Genomic DNA, 25,643 nt, shown 5'->3' with positions numbered 1-25,643 from the left:
AAAAACCGAACCGAACCGAAATAATTCGGTTCGGTGTTCGGTACGTGTGGTACAAGAACCGAAAACCGAAAAAAAAAAACCGAAACCGAACCGAATTACCGAATGCCCAGCCCTAACTATAACTATGTTAGTTAATTAACTAGTATATGTTTGTCTAACCGCGTAATTTTAGAAAAAAAAAAAAACAAATTAGTAAATTTGGTAGAAATTGGCCGGTAACATTAATTAAGAAAATAAATGAGGAAATTCATAGTCATTATCATTTTCAATTTCAACTCCCATAACTAAAAAGTTCTCAGAAAGTATCAAGCATAAAATCCAATCGACCTCAAATTGAAATTATTTTGTCCATAAGAAATGAAGGTAATATAGGTAGGAGTTTGGAGGAAGTCTTAAAATATGGTACCCAAATTTGTCCATTTGTGCAGTAAAGAAATCTCTCACGCAAGTATGAGTTGGCATGCGAGACACCTAGCTTTTTTTCGGTAGAAGAACCGATAATACAAGAGATTCTCAAGTGCAATGAGAGAATTTATATTCCGCATTGAAAGTACTTTGACTCTGAATCTACATCCATCCCAAAAAGCAACTAGCATTTTCAGGTCGGAGGATGAATCTTCATTCTAACGCTTCTGATCAGGTCTATTTCTTCATCCTCTATTTGTAATGGATAAACCATTACAACTTCAATCTTCACAAGCATTGACGGACAAAGTTACCTGATGAATGCTTGATTTTTTGTTATTTGATTATGTTTACAGGTTGAAGGTTCACCCTGGGACAATAAAGGCTTATTGCAGAGTCAAGAATTATATCGATATGTTTTGGAGACTAGTGTTTACCCTCGAGAACCAGAGCCTCTCAAAGAAATCAGGGCTATAACTGCAAATCTCCCTGATTTTTATATGGGAACAACACCTGATTCAGGTCAATTGATAGCGATGTTGTTGAATCTATTGAACGCCAAAAACACAATTGAACTTGGAGTTTTCACAGGATATTCTCTGCTTCTCACTGCTCTTACAATTCCTGATGATGGCAAGATTCTAGCAATTGACTCGAATCTCAAGTCTTATGAACTAGGCCTGCCAGTCATTCGAAAAGCTAGTGTTGAGCATAAGATCAATTTCAAACACTCTCCAGCTTTACCTGTTCTTGACAAACTCCTGGAAGACGATAAAAACAGAGGTAGTTTTGATTTTGCATTTGTGGACGCAGATAAAACTAATTACGGAAACTATCACGAGAGACTAATGAAGCTGATGAAAATTGGGGGTTTGATAGTGTATGATAATACACTATGGTATGGAACACTTGCGATGCCAGAGGAAAGCGTTCACAAGTTGATGAGATCAGAAAGAAGTTACTTACTTGAGTTCAACAAATTCCTTGCTGCAGATACCCGAATTCAAATTTCTCAAGTTTCGTTAGGTGATGGAATGACCATCTGCAGACGACTCTTTTGACGAAAAAATAGGTACGTGTCTTAATTGAAGGTGTTTGAAATGAAAATATTCGAGCAACTTTAAGTGTCTAGCAATATATTTGCCTTATCCTAAAGCAAATAATCCTAATAAAGTCGTGGTATGTTTGTCTACGAAGCAATTAGGCGAGACATGTTAGGAACTAGTTTTGCTAGAAATATTCGTGTAAATAAAATAAGACCCATTTATCTTGTAATGACGTTGTTTAGCTAATACTATAAAAGGTCGTTTGGTAGAGTTTCCCATTTATCTTGTAATGACTATGTTTAGTTAATACTATAAGAGGTCGTTTGGTAGAGTTTCCCATTTATCTTGTAATGACTATGTTTAGCTAATACTACAAGCCTCACTATAAAATTGTGGAGCATAAAACAAGGGCTAAACTTGAACTAAATTGATGGGTTACGAATCTATTACTGCAACCTTTCTAGGGCATTTCGCTGTTAGAGCAATGAGAGGTGGAGTCTACTTGTCGTCAAACTTGTTCAGACGACAAGTAGGGCTATTAATGAAGATGGTAGATATTTGTTGAATGTCAACAAGATTTTTCTTAAACACATCTAGAGAAAAACAAAGGAATGTGCCAATTTGATGGTAAATAAAGGGCACTAGTATGATGAAACTTTGATAATTTCGAGAAATGCGGATATGAAAGTTTCTTCTCTTGACAGATTTAAGCAATATTGCTTTATAAAAATTGTAAATCTTTAAAGTCTTTTCCATTGTAAAAAAGTGAGTTAATACTAGATACTAATTGGACATTAAATCAACTCTTGTTCATTTTAAAATTTTGTTTATAATTTCCAAAAATGTATGGTGTAAACCTAAACATTAAAAACATGTCAATTGAGCAAAGCTGAAGAAGACAAAATTATGTATCCACTTGCTTCATTTTTCATGTTCAAATTTAATAGTAGTACAATTGAGCATGCTCTCTATTGGGACCAGTCTGTCTGTAACTTCCTCAAAACCATGTGCTTGACTAATAATCATTTCTTGCCAACTCTATGCAGTCTTACAAGTCCTATTAAATGTAGATAATGTACTACTCATCTCATTGAAATCCGACTAAATCTGATATTCAATATTTATAGAAAGTTTGACTAAATCCAAATTTGTGTCAGGAAGCCCTATATTAGGAGTATAGCGCTTCCTAACCACAAAAACTAAAGGAATACCATATAAAAGAGGATGTATACAAGTAGTTATGAACTAAAATATATAAAAGTTGAGAATGAGTGAAGCAAGTGGAAGACAGCAATGGAAGAAGGACAACATTCAACTCTTCATCTTCTTCTGTTCAAGGTTTAATTCAACATCATTATAATTTTTCCATTTTTCTCTAGATCTCTCTCCTTGTTTTAATTAATCTTCTACTCACAAGAGCAAAATTTCATCAATGCTTGGAAATTTTAAAGTGCAAAGTTGAATTGTTATTTTATTCCTATACTGAATCAAAATATTATAACACATGTAATTAATTGAATATTAAATAGTGAATCTCTAGAAATATATTGTTCCTTTGATATTAATCACAAATAAAAAATACAAAAATATTTCATATTAAATTGAGTCTCTTCCCCTACTCGAATTTATTAATACATCACATACAATGCATTATAATTGTGCATCTCATATATATATATATATATATATATATTTATTTATTTATTTATATTTTTTTTTTATGTCTTTTTGTGTTCTTAACTGAATTTTTCCAACAGTCAATTGAATGTTGCATTAATTGTGAAACTTTTGTCAATAAACAATTTGCACTTTAGATTTATTTGTTTTGTTCTTTGACCTTCCTCATATAGCAATTATGTATACTTCTTTCAAATTTTTTACTGCACTATGTAAATTGAAGCTACAAGATGAAAATAATAGTCTTATTTTCTCATTTTACACTCAACAAAATCAGCAAGGAAATATGATGGCTCATTGAGGTAACAACTTATTTATTGTTCCTTCTATAGTTATTTTTACTTTTTTTTTTCAATAATTTTGCTCTTCCCCAATGTTTTTATACCAAATTCAAAAGTCTTTCTTTCAAATAAATAAGCAATTCTATTACTTCCAGAACTTAAATAGTTCAATAGATGAGGAGTCGGACAGGGATGACAATAGGGCGGTTAGGGGCGGAGCGGGACGGGTTGAGCTTAACCCGTAAAAAATTTAATCCGCCCCGCTCCCGATAACAATTTTTTTCATTTTCAACCCACCCCACTCCGCCTGCATAGACCTACACCTGCATGAACCCGTCCCACATAATTTTTTAATATTTTCTTTTTTCTAGTTAAGTTTGATATTAAAAATAATATTCATAAAAATACATTTATTTTTCATTAAGTTATACTCCCTCTGTCCACTTTTATTTATCATGGTTTCCCTTTTTTAGAGTCAAACTATAAGATTTTTTACTAACATTTTAGGACGTATTTTTTCATCATATTGATATGCAAAGAATTGTAATTTATAAGTAGTACTTTTCGTATAGTTTTTAAATATCTAAATTTTTTGTTTAAAATATCAAATTAATGTACTCTAACATAAATTTGAAAATTGGTCAAATCGACTTTCGGAAAACACAACATAACAATTATAAGTGGATAGAGGGAGTATTAATTTAATAGGGTAGTGACTTAATTTTTTTATAGGTCAATTGGGAAACATGTAAGAAATTATATTATTTTTTATTGAACCATTTTCGTTTACTATCTTGAATATTTTAGTAGCTTTAAAAAAAAATCTTAATAAATAATGCTCTATCACTCTTATAACATGTATAAAGTTAAAACTAAGTTTGAACCCACATGAAATCACATATACCCGCAATCCGCCTCATCCCGCCCCACATTAATTTTAAAAAAACTCACTTTAACCCGCTCTGTAGTCACCCGTTCCGTATAACCTTAAACCCGCTCCGCTCTGCATAGTCTTAAACCCACCCCACCCCGCTCCATTGCCATCCCTAGAGTCGGATAACATTTGTAGTCAATATCAAATGCATAAATAAGTTAGGAGCGAAGAGCATTAGGAAATGAATGGGCATTCTCTCCATAATTGGTTCTTATATATTCTTTTTAAACATGAAGGTAATAATCGTTGCCCCTTACACTAGGAAAATAAATAGTGTTTATATTGAGTTGGTTGTTGATTTAATTGTTACTAATGTTGTTTTGATTTTGCTGTATATTTTTAGTTGTTTTCTTATATATATAATCCTGAAAGCAGATTTAACTTTGATTGGGCAAAATTAATAGTTACACCTAAACAAGCAAGGTACCTAAAACTATAACATAATACGATTTCTAACTTTATTCATAAGAGGTATTAAGGATATGTAATTATGCTCATATATATATATATATATATATATAGAGTCCGACTAATCCGAATTCATTGTGTAAGACCCATTTGAGAAAAACTCTCCCTATCAAGATTTCGTTTATACCTAGGACTCGAATAGATCCTAATTTATAAGAAAGGAGCAACCTCATACAACATAAACCACATGCTTTCAGTACTACTAGAAAAATGTGAATTACATCGAAATTTTCTTGGAGATTATACATGAAAATCCACACGTAATTTAGTTTCCTACGAATTTCCTTACAAAAGAAATCTAATAAAAAAACCTTTATGGTTAATTATGAGGGAAAATTGTGCATTATAGCAAACTATTAATTCAAAATAAATGTTATAGCTATAGTTTCATTTAATTCTAATTTGTAGCAAACACTTTGCCTCGCCTGAATCTCGCCTCCCTTGCTAGAATCTCTCTCGACACTCTCAATTCTCTCCCTCGCCTCTCTCACTTTTATTCAAACACAAATGTATAAATTGTGTTTGTGTTTGTATAAAGCGAGAATGACTGTATATACAAATACAAATACATATCTCTTCATCCTATACACTTATAATTATACTAATACAAATATTTCCCTGTCCAGTTCTCTTTTGCCTCTCTCTCTCTCTCTCTCTCTCTCACTTTATACAAACACAAATTATACAAATACAATGTGCAATTTGTGTTTGTATAAAGCGAGAGAGATTTGATATACAAATATAAATGTTTTGTCACAACCCGATTCCTCGAGTCATGATGGCACCTACTATAACCCACCAGTAGGTAAGTCAACCCATAACCCAGAACAACAAGTAATGGGTCTGAGGGCAGAAACTAAACAAGAGTAGGCAAAATTTAAGATAACAATATAAACAGGCGGAAGCAACCCAAAACATAAATACAAATAAAGATCCCTTCAGAACCTGGAAGTCACTAATACAGAGCTACTGACAAAACGAGTACAAGTCCCAAAAGTGGACCACAAATGACTGCACTGTCTCGAAAGGTAAAAGACAAGTTTATATATACAGATGGAGACTGAAATAGTACAAAACGCTGTGTGCTCACCCCCATCTCCGGATCAGACTACTCTAAACTGGATCAATGCTGGCCATTGGTACTCGGACCTGTATCACGAAATAGATGCAGAGCGTGGCATGAGTACCAAAACAACAGGTACCCAATAGGTATCATAGGCCGACTGAACTTGAAAAGTAAAGGCAATATGAAAAGAAGGAATAACACAAACAGATGTCAAGAACATAAATCTAAGTAACAATGGAATGCGCACGAGTGTAGAAAGAACTACCTAAAGTAATCTATAAGCTAACTACACATAACTGGACCCCCATAAGCCCAGAAGGTACACTCGTGTGCAAATTTAATTAAAAACCTGAACGGACCCTCATAAGCCCGACGAGTACACAGAATAACTATAACTAAAGAGAATTGCATATGAGAACCCAAGAACGAAGAACATCAAACCAGAACCTCAACCCCAATTAGAAGAATCTGACAGTACGAATGCCAAATCTCGAACCGGATGCTCACCAGAAGTACCCAAGTAACCAATCACAAGTATCAAGTAACTGAGGCCAGACCTCTAACCGGATGCTCTATATAAGTATCTGGACGATAGAGGTCGGACCTTAAACCGGATGCTCTATAAAAGTATCTGGGCGATAAAGGCTGGACCTTAAATCGGATGCTCTATAAAGGTGCCAATGTAGATGTTGAAAGAGTCCTAATCGATCCATGCTCATAAATGTCCGTGGAACGCCATTCACACTTAGCTAATCAATGTAAGTCCTTGGAACCGAATCGAAAATCAAATTCAAATCGCGAAGCAGAACTAGTGTCGCTTACGTAACTCGTGAAAGCCGTAACATCGGGGAAATAAGGATAACTTTTGTTGGAGCAAGTGTATCGCCTAGCTACGGCCCAAACTATCAGACTCAAGTTTGCTACACCACTCTACAGGGATCTAAGTCGGCCGAGCGACGTCGGGGCAAAACTAAGGCCTATCAGTTCTGAATAATGTATTTCTAAGGCAAGCCCTAGTCAAATCTAAACTAAGGCCCAACATGCTTCAGATAAACAGTAATCAAGCATACAAGCACTCCACATATCAAGGAGGGTCAATTAGTAACACATAGCATGCTCATAGTTACCTGATAATTTCCGAAAGAGGCCAAAACATGATTTCTAAATACCTATGCATGATTCAATAACTACCAACCCAAATCCCAACTAATCAACATGCATTCACACTCTAGAGCTCAATCTAAGAGAGGGAAGTCGTAGCTTACCTGTAGCCCGATCACGCGCGCTCCAAAATCACTCCTTTAGAGCTTTCTCTTTCCAAACGACCTCGAAACGCTGACACACTATCATAAATAGAGTCACAACATTATTGTGATCGTTTAGACACTAAAATCGCAAGAAACGGAGACAGACCAATTTTGGGGTCAAAACGGGGAAATTCGGTCCCGCGCTGAAAATTTTGGAATTAACCCCAAAAATAAGTTCTTAACAGCTCCCCGAACTTGTGTTCCATGATGGGACACAATTCGGGGCTCGAAAACAACACAGAACCAACATGCAACCAAAACCCAAATTTTCCTCAAGAACTAAAGAAATGGACAACAATTAATTCAACATATTTACCAGAAACAGGCGGTCTACAGTAATTCCGAAAACACCATAACACTCTCCTCAAAAAACCTCTCAAAATGGACTCAGGAATCGCTGAAATCGGACCTAAAATGGATGAGAAAACAAGTCTAAAAAATCCCAAATCAAGCTCACAAAAAAGGGATCGTGGCAGCAGGTATTTTGTGAAATTTACCTCGAACGGGGACCCAAATTAGATTCTGAGCTCACCAACAAGTTGTCTTCGAAAAATCTCACAGCTTTGCCTTTTGAATCGCCCAGATTGGAGCTCCAAAGATCAAGTTATTGCACTTTAAAGAAAATGAGGAATAAAGATATTAGGATTTTATAAAGGGCGAAACTGGTCGCTAAAAACCAAAAAGCTGGTCGTTAAAGGTCCAAACTCTGGCCGCTAAAGAGTTGTACCAGATCTTAGCTTTGGCTAAATTCTTCAAAGTCTCCGACGGGGTGCTTGGAATTCGTTCGGAACCCGATAAAAATAAAACAGATATGCTACCGTACTAAATTCGACATTCCGAACTTAACGGCGCAGTCAAAATTTCCATCAGAAGTCCTCTCGATATAAAGTGGGTCCCACTTCCAAAAGTCATTTATACCAAAATCCACCGAGCGGCACAGAATGAGTCCGGAGGCCTCGGGAGTCGAACGAAAGGTCGGTCTAGACCAAAATCAACATTCTGGAGCTAACCGCGCTGACATAATTTTCATCCAAGCGCGTTTTTCAAGAATGTTGACCAAAGTCAACCTTAGACCAAATTTCAAAGGCTAAAACGCCTAATGAACCAAACTTGCATCGAAAGCCTCAATACTCGTGCCAACTATGCTGCTATCCTAATTTGGCCATTCCGGAGTTGATGGAACCGTCAGAATTCTATTTTGAGGTCGTCTTCTTGAACTTTTTATCGAAAATGATCGTTCAAGGTTCAAAAGCTCCGAAACACTAAAACCCACACCATAACCAAACAAACGACTAGGTGACTGAACTGTCAGTTCCAGCAAGTCATAAATGACTTGGGATCGCTACAGGAACTCTCTAAACGACACACAGAAGGCAAGATGCAAAAATGACCAGGAGGGTCATTACATGTTTTAACTTGATTCAATTGTATACTTCAAATTTTATGCATATATACAAACACAATCATTGATACATATACACAATAGTTACATTAATTATACAATTATATAACCGATATACATATACAATTCGCCTCTCTCCACTCTCTGCCCTCTCTCCCCTCTCCCTCCTAATCTCGCTCGCCACTCTAGTCTCTAGCCTAACACAAAGAACATATACATATACAAACACAATTTTCATAGACACAGACGTTCAATTTATAAAAATTGCCGCGATTTATACAAATCAAAGGAGTGCAAATAGCAAAACTATAGCTATAAAGTGCTAATATGCATGAACTTCATTAAAAAAAATGACTAAAATAAAAAATCTAACCGAACTTTAAACATTTTGTAAGAAAGTAGATTTCGTTCGAACTAACTTCAAACATCGTAGGTCTACAGTTATTTAAACTAGTAAACATATGTCCAAAAACATAAATGGGACACGCACAAGTTTAATAACAACAAAAAAAAAAAACAGGTATTCGTGCACTTTATCCCACAACTGAACAAACAAACTTTATTTATCACATATATAACTTACACTTAACAACAACAAGAATACACAGATACAAATTGATCTTTGGGACTTTAGCATGGAGCACAAGAACAACGAAGAGATCGAAACATATATAAATAGAAAGCCATAATACACACTATTATTTAGTAGAAAGGTTAGACTAAATATGAAGTCAAGTGGAATCATCATCAGGATGAGGATTGATCTTATTCTTATCATCACTCTTAACAAGAGAAGAAGCAACTTCGACTAATTTTTCAGCCATCATCTTTTGCACCGACTTCTTCTTTGCTGGAATAACACTACTCGCACCTTTTGTTTTACCACCATTATTATTGTTCCCCATTCCTCCACGGCTGTTTGCTTCAGACATTCTTTTTTTTTAATTATCGATCTTTGTTTCTTGATTTTCCTTGTATGTTTGATGTGTTAAATTGTGATGGTATATATAGAGGCATTTTTAATAGTAGTAGTAAATTTTGTATGCTATTTCCCTTCCATAATAGTAGTGTGAAAGTTATTCATATTTTCTTCTGCATTTCCTTCTTCTTCTTCTTTGTTATTTCTCTCAATTAATTTCGATCTCTATTGTGTGTGCCTGTTTTTGTAGTTGTCTTCTATATGTACATGTGCATGGTCAAATAACCACCATACATAATTAGCTAATTAATGTTAGGAAAGTTGTAATATAAAGGAACGTTCTCAGGTGGGTGAAACCATCTTTTAGGTCCTTTTAAAGCCGAGCTCATTTAGTCTATTTAATTGAGTAATTCTACTTTATATATATATATATATATATAGATAAATGGTTTGGGTCGGGGTTAAATATTTAATTAAACTGTTCAGAGAGGGAGCAACTAATTAAAGGTTGTGTCTGTTCAGAAAAGGAGTAACTGTTTTCCTAAAAAGTCATTTGTTAATGAAATGAAAAGAAATACACGTGTGCAATTCTTAGGAAAAATCCTGGTTATTTTACTTTGAGAAAATTTTACATATAGCAAATAAAAAATTGCTAATTGTATGCTATAGCAAACTTGGTAAAATTGCAGTCCGTAGCAAAATTATAGTTTGATATGGACTTTTCTTTCTGTATATTCGCTTGTCAATTTTTATTTTATTTTATACATTTTGATAGCTTAAAAAAGAAAAGGGCGTTAATTTCGGTTAGAAAAAAAAGGAAAAAAATCACTGAAGTCACTCACGTTTTGTTGCATTCGAATTCCCTTCCTTCTTCGTCTTCAACAGTAAGAACTCCATTGTAACTCAATTCAGAAAATTGATCAAGCAATTGACAGTACTACACAAACAATCGAGATCATTGGACTGTAGGGATAGCAATAGGAGGTAATTTCATGACGAAAACATACTCTGATTTTGCTTTTTTAGGTCGAAGATGGTGTTCAACATGTATTCAAAATCAGATTTCCTTTTTAACTATCATCAATTTAAGTTGAATGTATATTGAGAGGTGTATATTTTGTTCGAAATAGAGTTTAACAATTATGATTTGTATAGTTAATTTATAATCTACAAAAATTTATGATCTGGAAATTTTCTGGATGAACTTGTTGATTATTTTGAATTTGTGATCGGAGATTCGCTCATTTCACAGTAATATTTGTGTTCGGATTTGTATATTTGCTTAGAGTTTATACGTATAGGTTTTCAGATATGATTCAGTAAGATATGTATAATACATATATGAAACTATTATGTGTATGTTTTATACAGTTATCTTCATCATAACACTGCACTTGTATGAAATTATATAATTGTGTATAAAGTTATAATTTGTGTATATAATTGTTTATATATAAATGTATATGCAGAATGTGTATATAAAAGTTTATATGAGTATGTAATTGGAATATGTATATATGTGAATAACTTAAGTTGCTAGAATTTGTATAAATATACATTATGTTTGTTGTTGAAATTCTTAATAGTATAAATGTATATGTATATATAACTTTTTTTTAATACAAAAATTTTGAAAAATGGCTTCATTAGCTATTTTGGTTATGCATTCCGGTAGATGGGACAATGACAATTGTTACGTTGACTATACAATTGAGGGGGTGATTTTTAAAGAAAGTTCATCGTATAGGGAGTTGTATAATGTTATTGCAATGCAACTCGGTGTTGATACAAATTTGATTAAGCTGAAACTTTAGTATAGGGTTAAAGAAAGCAAAACGCCAATGTTGATTCACAATGACATGGGTGTTAGAGTGTATATCATGCTTAAAAAGTCTGCAGATGACTTCAACAAGTATCCAATTTGTATAAGCAAAATGGATAATAGTAGCAATATCACTGAACTGTGTGAAAGTTCAAATCAGGAGAATGATATGGTTACATCAATTTGTAATGATGGTATTGCTGATTTTGAGACTATGCATATGTCAATTGGTGAATTGGTAGAGCCGCTTTGTGTCTTGGGGTCAGGGAGCTGCGATGGAGTCATTTCAGATCCTTGTAATAAGTACGTGGAGATTGACCAAGTGTATAAGAACAAAGCCACTTTGAAATCTGTGATGCAAAATTATGCAATTGAAAATAGATTTCAATATAGAACTGTGAGGTCAAATGCAATCAGGTAACTAGTTTATACAACAAATACATTAGTGTATATGGTGTTTTAGTTATTTGTATATTGATATGTTGTGCTGTATTTGCTGATGTAGTTATACGCTGGAATGTATTTCTGATGAATGTGAGTGGTTGATGAAAGCATCAAATATCAGCAAGTCTGGAATGTTTAGGATCCGAGCATTTAATACAGATCGTACTTGTCCTTTGAAGGATAAAGTGTATTCACAAAAACATGCAACAAGCAAGTTGATTGGTGGGATCGTTAAGCCTAAGTTTGTTGATCACAAGAGAAAATATACACCTTCTGATATTAGGAGTGATGTAAAGATATATTTGGGAGTTGATGTAAATTACTCATTGGCTTGGAGGGCTAAAGAAAAGGCTCTGATTTCATTGAGGGGCACCACAGCTGCATCTTACAGCAAACTTCCAGCATACTTGTATATGATGGATATTACATATCCAGGCTCGCATATACGTCTAAAGAAAATAGACAAAAATGAATTCTTGTATCTTTTTGTTGCATTGAATAATTGTATACAAGGCATTGATCATTGCAGGCCTGTCATAGTTGTTGATGGAAGTCACCTAAGAGGACCGTATAATGGAACATTTGTGGCTGCAAGCACAATGGATGGAGCAGGTATGTTTCATTGTGTTTTTGAATGTATATTTTTGATTTTATGTTAATTTGTATGTAAATAAACATGTAGGACATATTTTCCCACTGGCCTATGGTATCATTGATTAAGAAAATGACGCATCTTGGTCTTGGTTTTTTGTACAACTAAGAGAGGCTTATGGGGAAAGGAGTAATATGTGTGTAGTCTCCGATAGAAATGAGAGCATCATAAAGGCAGTCACAAAAGTGTATAAAAACGTGCCACATTATGCTTGTATGTGGCACTTGTGGTGTAATGTAGAGAAGAAATTTAGGAAGGTATCAAAGGAGCTAAGTCCTGTGTTTTATAATATGGCAAAGACTTGCAGTAAAGTTGAGTTTGATAGGTTGATGGATACTGTAGAAAAGGTTGATGTAGGTGTCAAAGAGTATTTGGAGCTAGCTGGATATGATAAGTGGTCAAGGTGTCATGCAGAAACTCATCGGGGATGAGCTATGACGTCTAACATTGCAGAGAGTATAAATGCTGCATTAGTGTCTGCACGTGAATTACCAATTTTTAATTTTCTAGAAGAGGTTAGATTGATGTTTGGGAGATGGAATCATGACAACAAACACGAGGTAGCCTGCACATTTACTCCGTTGATTGGAAAATTTCAGAAGATACTGATCGAAAATGAAGCAATGAGCACACGAATGAGGGTATGTTTTATGTATATGTAGTGTTAATTAATCAGTTATGCACACAGATAGAATATATATACAATTGCATAGACTTATACATATAAATAAATCTATTTGTATGAAACAGGTTGTGCCATCAACTGAATATATATACAATGTGACTGATGATGGTAGGAGTTTTGTGGTATGTTTAAAGAATAAAACATGCAGTTGTGGAAGGTTTCAATACGAAGAAATACCATGTGAACATGCTTGGGCTGTACTAAAGCGAAAAAGTCTAGTGGCTGATGGATATTGCTCGGATTTGTATAAATCAAAGACGGTTTTGAAGATTTATGAGATACCAATTTATCCATTGCCTAATGTAGCAGAATGGGTGATACCTGAATACATAATGTATGATGAAGTCCGGCCTCCAAAATTCAAAAGACCTCCAGGAAGGCCAAAAAATAAACCCCGTTCAAAAACAAAACGTGAATTGCTTGGTCTCAAAGGGAAGCATACGTGTAGTACATGTGGAGTTGCAGGTCACAATAGGCGTTCATGCAGAAACAGACCTCAAGAAGTTTAATAAGCTCTTTCGATTATATTTGAGTGTAAAATTCGATTTTATAGATACTTGAATGTTATTCTGAACTGGAATGTTAATGATGGAATAAAATTGTTATGTCCTATTAATTGTGATCTTTTTTATCTTCATTTTGTATTCATGCTCTTGTATATAATATGAATTATCGTTGGCGTATATATTGTACATCATATACATAAATTCTATATGTATAAATTAAATTGAACGTTTTATTATATTTGTATAAGCTGGATATTGAACATTGTATTCTATTTGTATTAGTTATATTGATTTTCCCTTTTTGAAACAGAAAATGTATATTCATAATGAATTAAGGGAATTAAAGATTGTATAAACTTTCGACATTTATACAGTTAATCTGTAAATAGATGTTGTTAGTTAAGTGGTTTGTATACTTATACTTTATGAACATCCTATAAGCCTAACAATGTAGATGTATATATTCAACTTAAATGTACTCTTAGGTTTATACTGTTAGTGTATAAACAAACATTGTATAAGTTGATTTGTATAATTAAACTTTATGAACAAATTGTATAATCCTAACAAATGTATATTTATACACTCAATATAAAACATGATTATACAGTCCAATGACCCACAAACCACAACTTCAGTTTATCATTGTGATATGTATAAATGTAAGTTTTATCTTTCCCTTTTTTTTTACTTGACACAACAATAAGTGTATACATATACACAACATAAAAGATACACATAGATTTATACAGTTAATGTATAAATATACATTATATAATTTAGTTTGTATAATTATTAAAGTGTTAAACTGCATATATAATGAAATTAACAAAAACAAGTAAGTAAAAGACTTAATCGATCAAATGAGTATATTACAATCAAAAAACTGAAAGTTCAAAACAGTAAAGGTTGTTATGCATGTCATTTGCATATTCAAAAAAAAAAACCAGAAATTTAGTACTGTTCTAATTAATTGTGATCTTTTCACTACTATCACAATCCCTATGAATCCTGGTTGGCCTTTCTGGTGCCTCACTGTCATTAGTGGCATCGGCTTGGATCTTTTGCACCCCATAGTTCCAAAATAAAGAAGCATATTGAATACATGTGAACTCTGAATCGAAGGATTTTGGAACCACATTTCCATTACTGATATGGTCTGCATAAGCAGCAACATATAGTCCACAATCGCTGAAAATAAAACACATCCAATTTTATGGTCAGTATAAAATTAACAATAACTATTTGAATAAAAATAACCATAATAAAACTTACAGGCTTCCTGCATCTTGTTGTGGTATATCATTGACATAAATCATTTCAAAAGAGTCACATTCAGAGTGGGACTTGTACTTTGGGTGTGAAGATATGTCAATGCCTTTCTTCCCATAAAAATCAGACTTAGATAAATACATGGGAACAAGTTGTGCATATTTCTTGATCTCATTCTCAACTGACGAATCGTGTAGGGCACCACCCCTAAGAGAATCATAGATCTGTATAGATCTATCATTAATAGACACAACAATCAAAATCCAATGAAAGATCTCCTTGATGTTAACAGGAATGAGGATGTTATCAACTGTATGCCAAGGTCTAGCAACATGCATTCTGTATCCGTTAATATACTCAATAATCGACTCCTCTGTACTTTCCTTGTTAATATTACTTTCAAAATTATAATAAGCATCCCAGACATTGGTAATCAGATTACTGAAATTGCAATCGACAGTGATAAAACTGAATGCATTGGTGTCGGAGTACTTGGCTCTTTTGCGTATATAATACAAAATGACATCTACGTGCTGTAAAAATAAGAAGATATAAATTATACATTTATACAACCACAATTTTATAAGCAACCAGTATAAGACATGAATCAACACAACAATAAGACAATGTAAAAATAATGATTATACAGTACAATGACCCACAAACAACAAACTCAGATTTATCAAAACAGTAAAGGTTGTTATGTATGAATCAGCACAAAAAATCTATAGAGAAACAGTAAATGTATATAACACAAATAACATTATATAAAAAGTTCATTTATACAGAACATGTCAACTGTATAATGAAATAAATAATGTAAAGCTTACCGAGTCATCAAGCAATTGATTTTTGTATGCAAGCCTATAGAACCAGTTCTTGTTTTGGACTGTGACAATTCCAAAATGAAACCACATTTGTAAGACAGACTTGTTCTTTTTGTATCGCTCTTCTTTGCCATTCCTAACAAAATAACAATAAAAAGACAAATTTATACAAATATACACATATAAAATTAAATCTCTATATTTAACAATTACTAAATGATTTACTTTGTGTTGTGTCTAACAAGCAGCCCTTCATTTAACCATTTCCAGAAATGAATATACAGAGTTGTACGCTCCAAATCAGACATTGCAACAAATGGATGTTTCAAATCAAACGAGAAATGGAACCTTGATGAACTACCTGAAATGTGTAAAGACATAAATAATCTGTATAAGACTTAACATTTATTGATATATATATATTACTATGTAAACAGTTAATTTTGTTGTACCAGACTCTGAACCGAATGATGTCACATAAGGCGATGTGTTGAATGGGCCTGGACGCCTTTCCCTATGAATTGGTAATGGTGTATGCGCGTCCACAGCTAACAAAGGATGTAACACCATGCTTCTTTCTAGATTAATATTTGGCTGGTCATCATGTACCATTTGAAGAGGTGCTGGAGGCATTAAAACTTCTTCAACAACTAACTCATTGACATTGGATGATCCTGCTTTGTTTGTATCTGAAAATTCTTCTTTTTCCATCTTTTCAGTTTGATCGTGTATAACATTCAACAAATCCTGCTGTTATATAACAATAAACAAAATATATGACAAGAACATACAATTGATCCGATTATATACAATTATAAAGTAATATGACAAGAACATACAAAAGATGAATTGTTGAAGTCTGTTTGATCATCCATGAATTGAGATCCCTCTTTGACCACTTCAATTGGAACATCTTCACAATTCTCCTTCTATGTATAAAAGTATAAACATATATTTATATATTATAAAATTACAAAAAAAGCTATTGAAGAATTCAAACCTCAGAATTGTTTTGAACCTCAAAAATATTGGAAGTGTTCTGAACCTTAAAATTGATTGGAACTCCAGAATTGTTGTGACCCTGCAACAAATATAACTTTGTATATTAGTAATAATTATTTCAACATTATTATACAGTTTGTTACAAATTGAATATTGCTATTAAATTATACAATAGATAATTATACATTTGGACAGTTACTTAGTTGTATATGTATAATAATAATATCTTTACACATGCATGTACATGTATATGTATATGTATGTTATTTGTTTGGAAACATTTTAACTCTATATGTATGTTAGTTTATTTGTATATAACAATTGATAATGTTGTTTATAACACAAAAGAAATAAATTACCTGTGGCTCGGGATTACTGAATTGTTGAACTAAAGGGCTAAATGCTGATTGTCCAGCTGGAGAGTGTAATTTTGACTGGTGAATACTAACATCTGGAGTAGATGATGGGACTGATACTCGAACAACCTTCTGCAGATTTTTTAAGAAAATATACATTATATACAAAAGGCCATAAAAGTTTAAATAATGAACAAGATAAAATAGGTATAATACCTCTTGATCATTTAGATCATTAAAAACAGATTGACAGTTCAATTCAGAAGGTAAATGTTGAGAAGGTTCTTCGGATTGAACGACACCGACTGGCACTTTATCTGTAACTTCTACACCATCACCCTGAAAGAAAAATATTAAATGTATATTTATCATAATTATGTATAATATATATGTATTGATCTATATTAACAAACCTTATCTTCCGCATTCTTTGATTTGATAGAATCCAACACAACTTTGAAGTTGTTTTCAATGAAGTTCCTTAAATCAGTAAACTGTTTCTCCATCTGAAATTGGACATATATAGGTAACTTTAACACTAAATATACAAATTAAAAATAATTTTAATAAATAAAAACAATTAAAAAATAAATACCGAGAGTTTGAATTGATCAAACTCATCACGCGATATACTGAAATCATGTGACTTGCTGGTAGATGGTATTTCGAAAGGAACACTTGATTTAATCTCAACATTTTGCTTAATGCCTGTATAGGATGGAACATTAGCATGTTTTTTGGCCTGCCTCTTTGGAAGTGGTGACTTAGGTCTTTTTGCAACATTGGCACGTCGGGGAGACTTTATTAAACAAGGCTGCTTTGAAATGACCCTAGGTGTTGTCTTCTTCTGAATAGGAGTGACTGTCTGCCTTGATTTCTTCTTAGGAGGCGACAAACAACTATCAACTTTTTCTTTTCCCTTGTTATTTATTGGACATGGAGGATCCTGAAAATCATCGTCCGAAGCATTTGCAGCTGCTGTTTCTGTTGGAGATGAATCTGATTGAACATACTCAGGAGGTAATTCAAGAATCTTGAGTTCCATTGGAGTTGGAGTTATATTCTTAAAAACAAGCTGCAAAATATAGACATGTTCATATTGACATATTCATTATACAAAATGTTTACTTAATCAACTGTGAAAACATATATACAGTTTATATATATATACATTAGACAAACTTATATGTATAATTATACAGTTTATAAGCTTATATATACAAATGAGCTTATGTTTATAAAGTTCACATACTTATAGGTATATTTATACATTGTCAAAAACTTGTATAAATAATAATACATGGAGCAAATTTATACATATAGTTTTCTATAGCACAAACTGATACATATATTTATACATTTGTATATTTATACAGTTATATATGTATACTATATTTATACAGATAATATATTATACATAAAATTGTACAGTGCGTACCGGATTGTTGTCGTCTCTGAACATGCCCTTAGCAAAATAGCTTAGACGAGGGAAATCTTTTTTTGTCTTCCAGTTAAGTATCCTAGGGATGTGATGAGATACCTTAACAGCAATTTCCTCATCAAAATTCGAACAACATTCATAAAACCACACTTGCAAAGCAAGTGGGAAACCATACAACCTGAAATACTTCCCATCGTGTTTGATCTTAGTGTGCAAATGCAGAATCAGCAGGTCAAAAGCCTTTTTACCCCATGGGTAGTCAATGTATCTGCCCGATTCAACCAAATCAAAGTCTTTCCTATCAATAACAGTACTGGTTGGTTCTTCTGAAAGGATGAATGAATGTATATAAAACAATATAGCAAACTTCATCGCATCATCATCATTATCCCCCCAAACCTTATTATCAAACTTTTCAACCAACTGACTCTTGGTGATGGCTTTTTCGACTCCAAAATACTGAAGAATAATTCTGTTTGGTTCTTGGGTATTAAAGACAAAATCCTTCTCATTGTCTGAACATTTTAACCCAGTTATTATAGCAAAGTCACGAATGGTGAATCGCAAAGTGGTGCCATTCACATGTATCAGGATTGCATCTTTTGAGCTACCCTCAATTTCTCTCAAAAACATGCACCTAATCAGTTGTGCTTGAACATGACACCTACGAATGCTAGATAATTGGGCAAAACATGTTGTTCCACAAAATTCTTTATACTGTGAAATAGTAAGCTTTGTAGCTAACACTTTCATTACTTCAATATTTGTGTAACACTGCATGTGAGGTATGCGTGTTGGTTCTCTTTTTCCTAAAAACTTAACAGCCTGAAAAAATGCATATATAATTTTACTAAAAATACACACGTATACATAATTAAGACACAAGTACAGATATCAAAATGTATGAAATAGCTTTTAAATGAAAATAACATATACAAGTTTTATAAAGAAAAAATACATTATACAAACTAATTTCAACTGTATAAATGTTTATATTGTATATATAGATAAATTGTTGTACCGCTACGAACACAATTACTATTGATATTATACTTATACAAATAAATTCAAATGCATAATTGTTTACATTGTATATATAGTGAAATACAAACCATTTATGTATGTGTATAAGTTTGTGGAATTGTATATGTCTAAAGGAAGATTATACAAATAGGATCCTTATACAATGAAAAAAACTTATACATAAAACAATGCACAAAACTGTATAAATGTTTATAATGTATATATATTATACATTATACAACAAATTTCAAATGTATAGTTGTTTACCTTGTATGTATAGTTAAATAGTTCTATTTTATACACTTAACTTTGGATATTAACATAGTGACTATATAAAACTGTATAAACAAACAATTATAAGACATGAAGCAACACAGAAAATATAAGAAAAATATATAATCATAACATATACAAAAATAATGATTATACAAATACCTCATTATGCTCCAATAAGCCAGAAACAACAACTTTCTTTCTTTTTGCATTCTCTTCTGTATAATTAGTTGTTTTTTCTTTCCTTTTTTTACTTGACCCAGCAGCAGACTGATCTTTCTTACCTCCCTCCACAATTTTGATGTTGGATTGCTTCGATTTCGCACTCATTCCCTCCAATCTGATTGGGTTATTTTTCAATTTGGATTTGATCTCTTGCATTGTGTTGGATTTGGACATTGAACTGAAACCTCCCCAAAATCCTGAGTTAAACCCAAGGAAAAAGATGGGCGTTCAGCACTATTTTCGACATGCAAGGGTATACCTCTTGTGAATCTTTGGCATCCATTGTTTGAAGGAAAACACTGTATGGATTATGAACTGATGTGAATTTTAGCTTGAAAAAATTGAAAAAAAATAGACAAAAATTAAAAGTAATCAATTGAGATAAGTTTTGGCGGTACCTGAAATTTTTGAATGGATTTTGAAACCGCGATGCTGGTGGAGATTTGAAATTTCAAACTAATTTTGGGGAGAAAATTTGGGAGAAATTGAAGGAAAAAAGAGATATAAACGAGAAGAAGATATTGTATAAAAGGAAGAGAATAACATGAATTTTTTTTTTTTACTTATACAATTCGGTGGGGCCATTAAATAGCAAACTGACCGAAACTTTGCTCCTTAAAGGAAATAAATGAAACGGTAGCTACTGTATTTATTTTACATTAAAAGTTTGCCATTATGTACAATTATCCCTTTTACTTTTCATTTTGGTAACATCTAAGAAATACCATCTCTATGTATACATTACAATTTTCCTAGAAATATTAGGATTTACCAATTTTATTGAAGCTTCTTTAATTTGTGTGTGAGTGTTAATGGGGCAGGTGATTGCTCTGAAGTTACTGTTTTCCATAAAACCGAGTGATTTATATATTACATTTGTCAAATCTTATGTTTGAAAGAGGAAATTGATGTAAATTTCATAACTTGATTAATGACCATCCAAGAAACTAACTCTTGTTTGTATGGTTGAGCCAAGGAAACTACCTATTAGGGGTATGTAATCGTAGTGGTTCAGATTTTTCAAATATCAAATTATTTGTGTCAAAATTTTAAATTTATAAATCAAACCAAACTAATAAAATTCGGATTTTTTAACCCATAGCAAACTGTTGTTATTTGCCTCCCTGAAATTCTCTCTCACCACTCTCCCTCTCTCGCTCGCCAGTCTCTCCCTCGCCTCTCTCACTTTATACAAACACAAATATATAAATTGTGTTTCTGTTTGTATAGAGCAAGAAAAAATTGTATATACACATGCAAATACATATATCTTCGTCCTATATATACACTTATAATTATACAATAAAAATCTTCCCCTGCCCAGTTTTCTTTTGCCTATCTCTCTTTCTCACTTTATACAAACACAGATTATACAAAATACAATGTATAATTTGTGTTTGTATAAAGCGAGAGAGAGAGATTTGATATACAAACATTTTATTTCGATTCAATTGTATACAAATTCAAATTTTATGCAGATATACAAACACATAAAAAATTGAATTGAGAGGTTGTTAGCGATTTATACAAACGAGAGACTACCACCGATTTATACAAATGAGAGGCTGCCAACGATTTTATACAAATTTGATGCCCCCAACGATTTATACAATCTGATGCTCCATAGCAAACATAAAGTTTGCTATGAATCGCAATTAGCTAGGCAAACTATAGCTATAGCATATACAAAAATGATTTTTATGTTTGCTAAATGTGAAAGTTGCTCATATGTAATTGTGTAAGTCTGAATAATATATTTATTCGGAAAAGGACACTTTTGACCCATTTAGTAACTATACAGATTTTTTTGGACCAAAGTATTGACTGCAAGGGCATATTTGAGTCAAACTATAAACAAAGGGCTATTTTTGTTCATTTCACATAGTTTAAGGGCATTTGTTTTAACCTTTTTCCTTATATTTAATAATAAATAATATATATCTAAGTGACTTGTGTCGGGTCAGATCAAATCTCTAATTAAATTGTTTAGAGAGGGAGCAACTAATTAAAAGTTGTGTCTGTTCAGAAAAAGAGTAACTTTTTTCCTAAAAAGAGAAAAAGAGTAACTTTTTTCCTAAAAAGTCATTTGTTCATAAAAGAATATAACTGTTATGAAATACAAGGGCGCACTTCTTAGGAAGCATGGAAGGAAAAAAATCCTAGTTATTTTACTTTTCATTTTGGTAACATCTAAGAAATACCATCTCTATGTACATTACAATTTTATTGATGCTTCTTTAATTTGTTTGTGTGAGTGTTGATGGGGCAGGTGATTGCTCTGAAGCTACTATTTTCAATAAAACCGAGTGATCAATATATACATTTGTCAAATCTACGTATGAAAAAGGAAATTGAAGTAAATTTCATAACTTGATTAAAGACCATCCAACAAACTAACTCTTGTTTGTATGGTTGAGCCAAGGAAACTACCTATTAGGGGTACGTAATCGTAGTGGTTCAGATTTTTCAAATATCAAATTATTTGTATCAAAATTTTAAATTTATAAACCAAACCAAACTAATAAAATTTGAGTTTTTTTTTCGAGTTTTTCAATTCAAATATTTTCGGGTTGGTTCGAGTTTTTCAAATACCAAACTAAACCATTTGTGTCGAATTTTTAAATTTCTAAATCAAAACAAACTAATAAGCCTCGATTTTTTTTGGGTTTTTAGATTTTTTCGGTAAAGTATTCAAGCAAACATATAATTAACCTGTGCTCCAAATATTTCTTTAGCTCAACCAAAATACAACTATCTAAGGCGATTTTAAGAAAATAACACAAAATAAGAGATGAGTGATGACACTAAAATATTCAATAAAAAATAATAATAAAAACGTAAAAATAAATATTGCAAACTGATCATTCATAATGAAAATGATCAGAATTTAAAAACACTAAATCATGCTAAAATAAGTCTAATAAGTATTAATTACATGATTAAACATTAAACAAAAAAAATATGTTATGTATTTTAAATGTCTAAACCAATGTAAAACTAAAGAATAAATGTTTAACATTATTGTCATTCTAGTGTTGAATTAATTTATTTTGTTAGCATTAGTATTGATTTGATTTTGAATTGAGCTTTATTAGAGTTACTAATATCTATGGACGGTAGCCTTTATTGGACTATTCAAATTCTTAAGTTTCAAAAAACTTGAAAAAATATGTTAAAAGATAAAAATTATGAAAATATATAAGTAATATTTAGAAATTACATCAAAGTAAATACTTTTATGTTTAAAATAAATTTTAAAAATTATATATAATGTTGGGCTGGTTTGGTCTCGGGTTGACTTTTTTTAATTTAAAATCAAACTAACCCAAGTATAGTCGGATTTTCTTTTCCAATACCAAACCAACTCAAATCAAACTATTACTCGAGAGCTTTTTCCGATTTGATTCGATTTGTGATTTAATTCGGCTCTGTACACTCTTACAACGTATTTATTGTTCAAGCTAATTAACTACCAAAACTAATATCTATTTTATTTTTTTCATGCATGAAATATGTTTTTTGTGGATGTGTGGTTTCGGATTGTTCAATTTTAATATGAAGTCATTTGTGCGTGGATGACCCAAGGAAACTAGGATTTTAATTTTCATAATAAATTACTGAAAACTACTATTACTCTATTAGTATGTGTTTGTAGATTAATTAGGATGACTCTTATCTAATTTTTTGTAACATCCCGAAAATTGCTAAGTTTATTAGAATCATTCGGTACAACTTTATTCATTTGTGAATAAGGTTGTACCGAGTGATTCTAAAGTTTTTGGTTTTAAGGTCACTAGATATAGCATCCCAAATTTCAAAAAGATCTAACAAAACCACTATAACACATTAAACTACAAAATCTTTATATTGTTGATGCACACATTTTAGATCTTTTAAATTTCATACAAAAATGATAATATGGTGAGAGACGGTAGGTATTTCGCTACGTACTTCTGTACAATGGTGGTGAGAGAAAGAATTCGCGGTCCGGTATAGTGTTAACCATATCATTTTTCGTTAAATGATATTTGGATGAACCTCTCGACCCTATCTAGCTTCATCCCTATGACTAGGGGTGTTCAAGGGTCGTTTTGGATTAGTATTGGTCCAAATAAATACCAAACCAACTCAATCAGTTTTAAAATTATCAAAATCAAACTAAACCAAATATAATATGTATTTATCAGTTTGGTTGTTATCGTTTCGGTTCGGTTTATTAACCATAGACAAAAATAAAAGAAACTATTCGTTCAATACGTGAAAAAAGTGACAACAATCCATTCAAAAAAAAAAATAAAAATAGTTAGAATGAATGACACTACATAACTTTGAATAATTGAATTTACAATGAATAAATTCAAAATTTATTATTTTGACAGTGACATTTTCAATCCCACAAAAAATTGTCATAGACACTCATATTCATGAAATCAATGAGATAAATGTTCTCATTTTGGGCATTTTCGCTTTCATAAGTAAATTATAAATAAATTTTGATCTTTAAAATTGTTTATAAAAATATATATTATGTATGTATAATAATAAAATATATGTATGTAATTTGTTGCGATTTGGTTCAGTTCAGTTATTTCTTCGGTTTTTTCAAAATGTTTTTTCATCCTAGTAATAACAAGAAATATTAGGATTTACCAATTGTGATTTGTGTGTGTTAATGGGTCAGGTTCTTCTTGTGTTTGTGTTGGATCCAATATTTTCCATAAAACCGAGGTAATGGTTATATTTGTCAAATGTTATGTGTGAATTAAAGAGGGAGATCACATAGAAACTATCATAATTTGAACGACAAGTACATGTACAATCTAAGGCTCGTAAGATAATTGTCACTTCTTAAGAATGTCATAAATTTATTACCGATATTAACCTAAATATCGATACTAAGAATAATGACATCAAATTAAATGTCCGTAAAAAAATTTGTGATATTTAAGAGTCATGATACGATATTTTTATAATGAAACGTTGTATCTTTTGTTTCTTACGGTGATAGATATATATTTATAATTAATAAACATTAATTGATATATATTCTGATAAAACAAAAAAAAAACTATCACACATTAAACTTTAAAAAAAATTATAAATCTTTATATTATCGATGCACACAATTTAGATCTTTTAAATTTTATACCAGAATAATAATATTTCAAAAGTCGATCGGTAGATGATATAAATATTGTTTATATTATCAAATTGTTTTTACCTTTTGTAGAAGGTAACTTGTTTATCTTTGAAATTACAAAGAAATGCGGTATTTTTTTATTAAGAAATATTCATAAATACCTTTGTGGTAAATAAATAGCAGGTATAATCAAATAAGAGGTTTAATTAAAGTAAAATCATCAACATTTCCTAGAAAATGAATTTTAATTTGGACAAAAACCATTGATCTGTTGATGTAAATTCATTGATATTAATTGGTTGGAGAAATTATTTGAAAGTTCCTAATTGGATCTTTTAGCCTATTATCGATCATATATAAACATAAATTCAATAAGCAATTTTGATATTAAGCAGACGCTAATGAAAAATATCAAAACCCATTGAATAATTAAGGTTGATATTTACGTCTGAGTATATGGAAAGTGGAAG

At 31.8% G+C, this 25,643-nt stretch overlaps 4 protein-coding genes across 4 annotated transcripts; 3 read left to right on the top strand and 1 right to left on the bottom strand.

Annotated features, from left to right (window-relative positions):
- The first annotated feature begins 343 nt into the window (after positions 1-343).
- On the top strand, positions 344-1,467 carry LOC125856377 (probable caffeoyl-CoA O-methyltransferase At4g26220). The gene is made up of 2 exons (XM_049535909.1): positions 344-640; positions 762-1,467. Exons 1-2 carry the CDS (start codon positions 611-613, stop codon positions 1,464-1,466), a joined length of 735 nt encoding a protein of 244 aa, XP_049391866.1. The 5' UTR covers positions 344-610; the 3' UTR covers position 1,467.
- Positions 1,468-11,872: 10,405 nt separating this feature from the next.
- On the top strand, positions 11,873-12,854 carry LOC125855706 (uncharacterized). Its single transcript, XM_049535442.1, has 2 exons — positions 11,873-12,383; positions 12,568-12,854. The coding sequence occupies exons 1-2, from the start codon at positions 11,873-11,875 to the stop codon at positions 12,852-12,854; spliced, it is 798 nt and encodes a 265-aa protein (XP_049391399.1).
- Positions 12,855-12,857: 3 nt separating this feature from the next.
- On the top strand, positions 12,858-13,617 carry LOC125854233 (uncharacterized). The gene is made up of 2 exons (XM_049533730.1): positions 12,858-13,064; positions 13,174-13,617. Exons 1-2 carry the CDS (start codon positions 12,858-12,860, stop codon positions 13,615-13,617), a joined length of 651 nt encoding a protein of 216 aa, XP_049389687.1.
- A 962-nt stretch (positions 13,618-14,579) lies between these two features.
- LOC125855705 (uncharacterized) lies at positions 14,580-20,207 on the bottom strand. Its single transcript, XM_049535441.1, has 13 exons — positions 19,971-20,207; positions 18,612-19,337; positions 17,667-18,146; positions 17,485-17,577; positions 17,288-17,410; positions 17,075-17,203; positions 16,714-16,794; positions 16,553-16,642; positions 16,166-16,463; positions 15,939-16,074; positions 15,717-15,849; positions 14,890-15,419; positions 14,580-14,805 (listed from the first exon to the last, which is right to left on the bottom strand). The coding sequence occupies exons 1-13, from the start codon at positions 20,205-20,207 to the stop codon at positions 14,580-14,582; spliced, it is 3,282 nt and encodes a 1,093-aa protein (XP_049391398.1).
- Between the last annotated feature and the right edge of the window lie 5,436 nt (positions 20,208-25,643).

The sequence above is a fragment of the Solanum stenotomum genome, chromosome 2 (assembly GCF_019186545.1).
Source record: "Solanum stenotomum isolate F172 chromosome 2, ASM1918654v1, whole genome shotgun sequence".
Classification (NCBI taxonomy): Eukaryota; Viridiplantae; Streptophyta; class Magnoliopsida; order Solanales; family Solanaceae; genus Solanum; species Solanum stenotomum.
This window is presented reverse-complemented; position numbering and strand designations above follow the sequence as displayed.

Excerpts from the sequence above, each read along its gene's own strand:
- LOC125856377 (XM_049535909.1), top strand. The coding sequence starts at position 611 with ATGAATCTTCATTCTAACGCTTCTGATCAG. Across the intron at positions 641-761 it reads ATTCTAACGCTTCTGATCAG|GTTGAAGGTTCACCCTGGGA; the intron begins GTCTATTTCTTC and ends TTATGTTTACAG.
- LOC125855706 (XM_049535442.1), top strand. The coding sequence starts at position 11,873 with ATGAAAGCATCAAATATCAGCAAGTCTGGAATGTTTAGGATCCGAGCA. Across the intron at positions 12,384-12,567 it reads AAGCACAATGGATGGAGCAG|TCTCCGATAGAAATGAGAGC; the intron begins GTATGTTTCATT and ends ATATGTGTGTAG.
- LOC125854233 (XM_049533730.1), top strand. The coding sequence starts at position 12,858 with ATGACGTCTAACATTGCAGAGAGTATAAATGCTGCATTAGTGTCTGCA. Across the intron at positions 13,065-13,173 it reads CAATGAGCACACGAATGAGG|GTTGTGCCATCAACTGAATA; the intron begins GTATGTTTTATG and ends TGTATGAAACAG.
- LOC125855705 (XM_049535441.1), bottom strand. The coding sequence starts at position 20,207 with ATGTCCAAATCCAACACAATGCAAGAGATCAAATCCAAATTGAAAAAT. Across the intron at positions 18,147-18,611 it reads ATGAGGAAATTGCTGTTAAG|CTTGTTTTTAAGAATATAAC; the intron begins GTATCTCATCAC and ends TATATTTTGCAG. Across the intron at positions 16,643-16,713 it reads AGGTTCAAAACAATTCTGAG|AAGGAGAATTGTGAAGATGT; the intron begins GTTTGAATTCTT and ends TTTTATACATAG.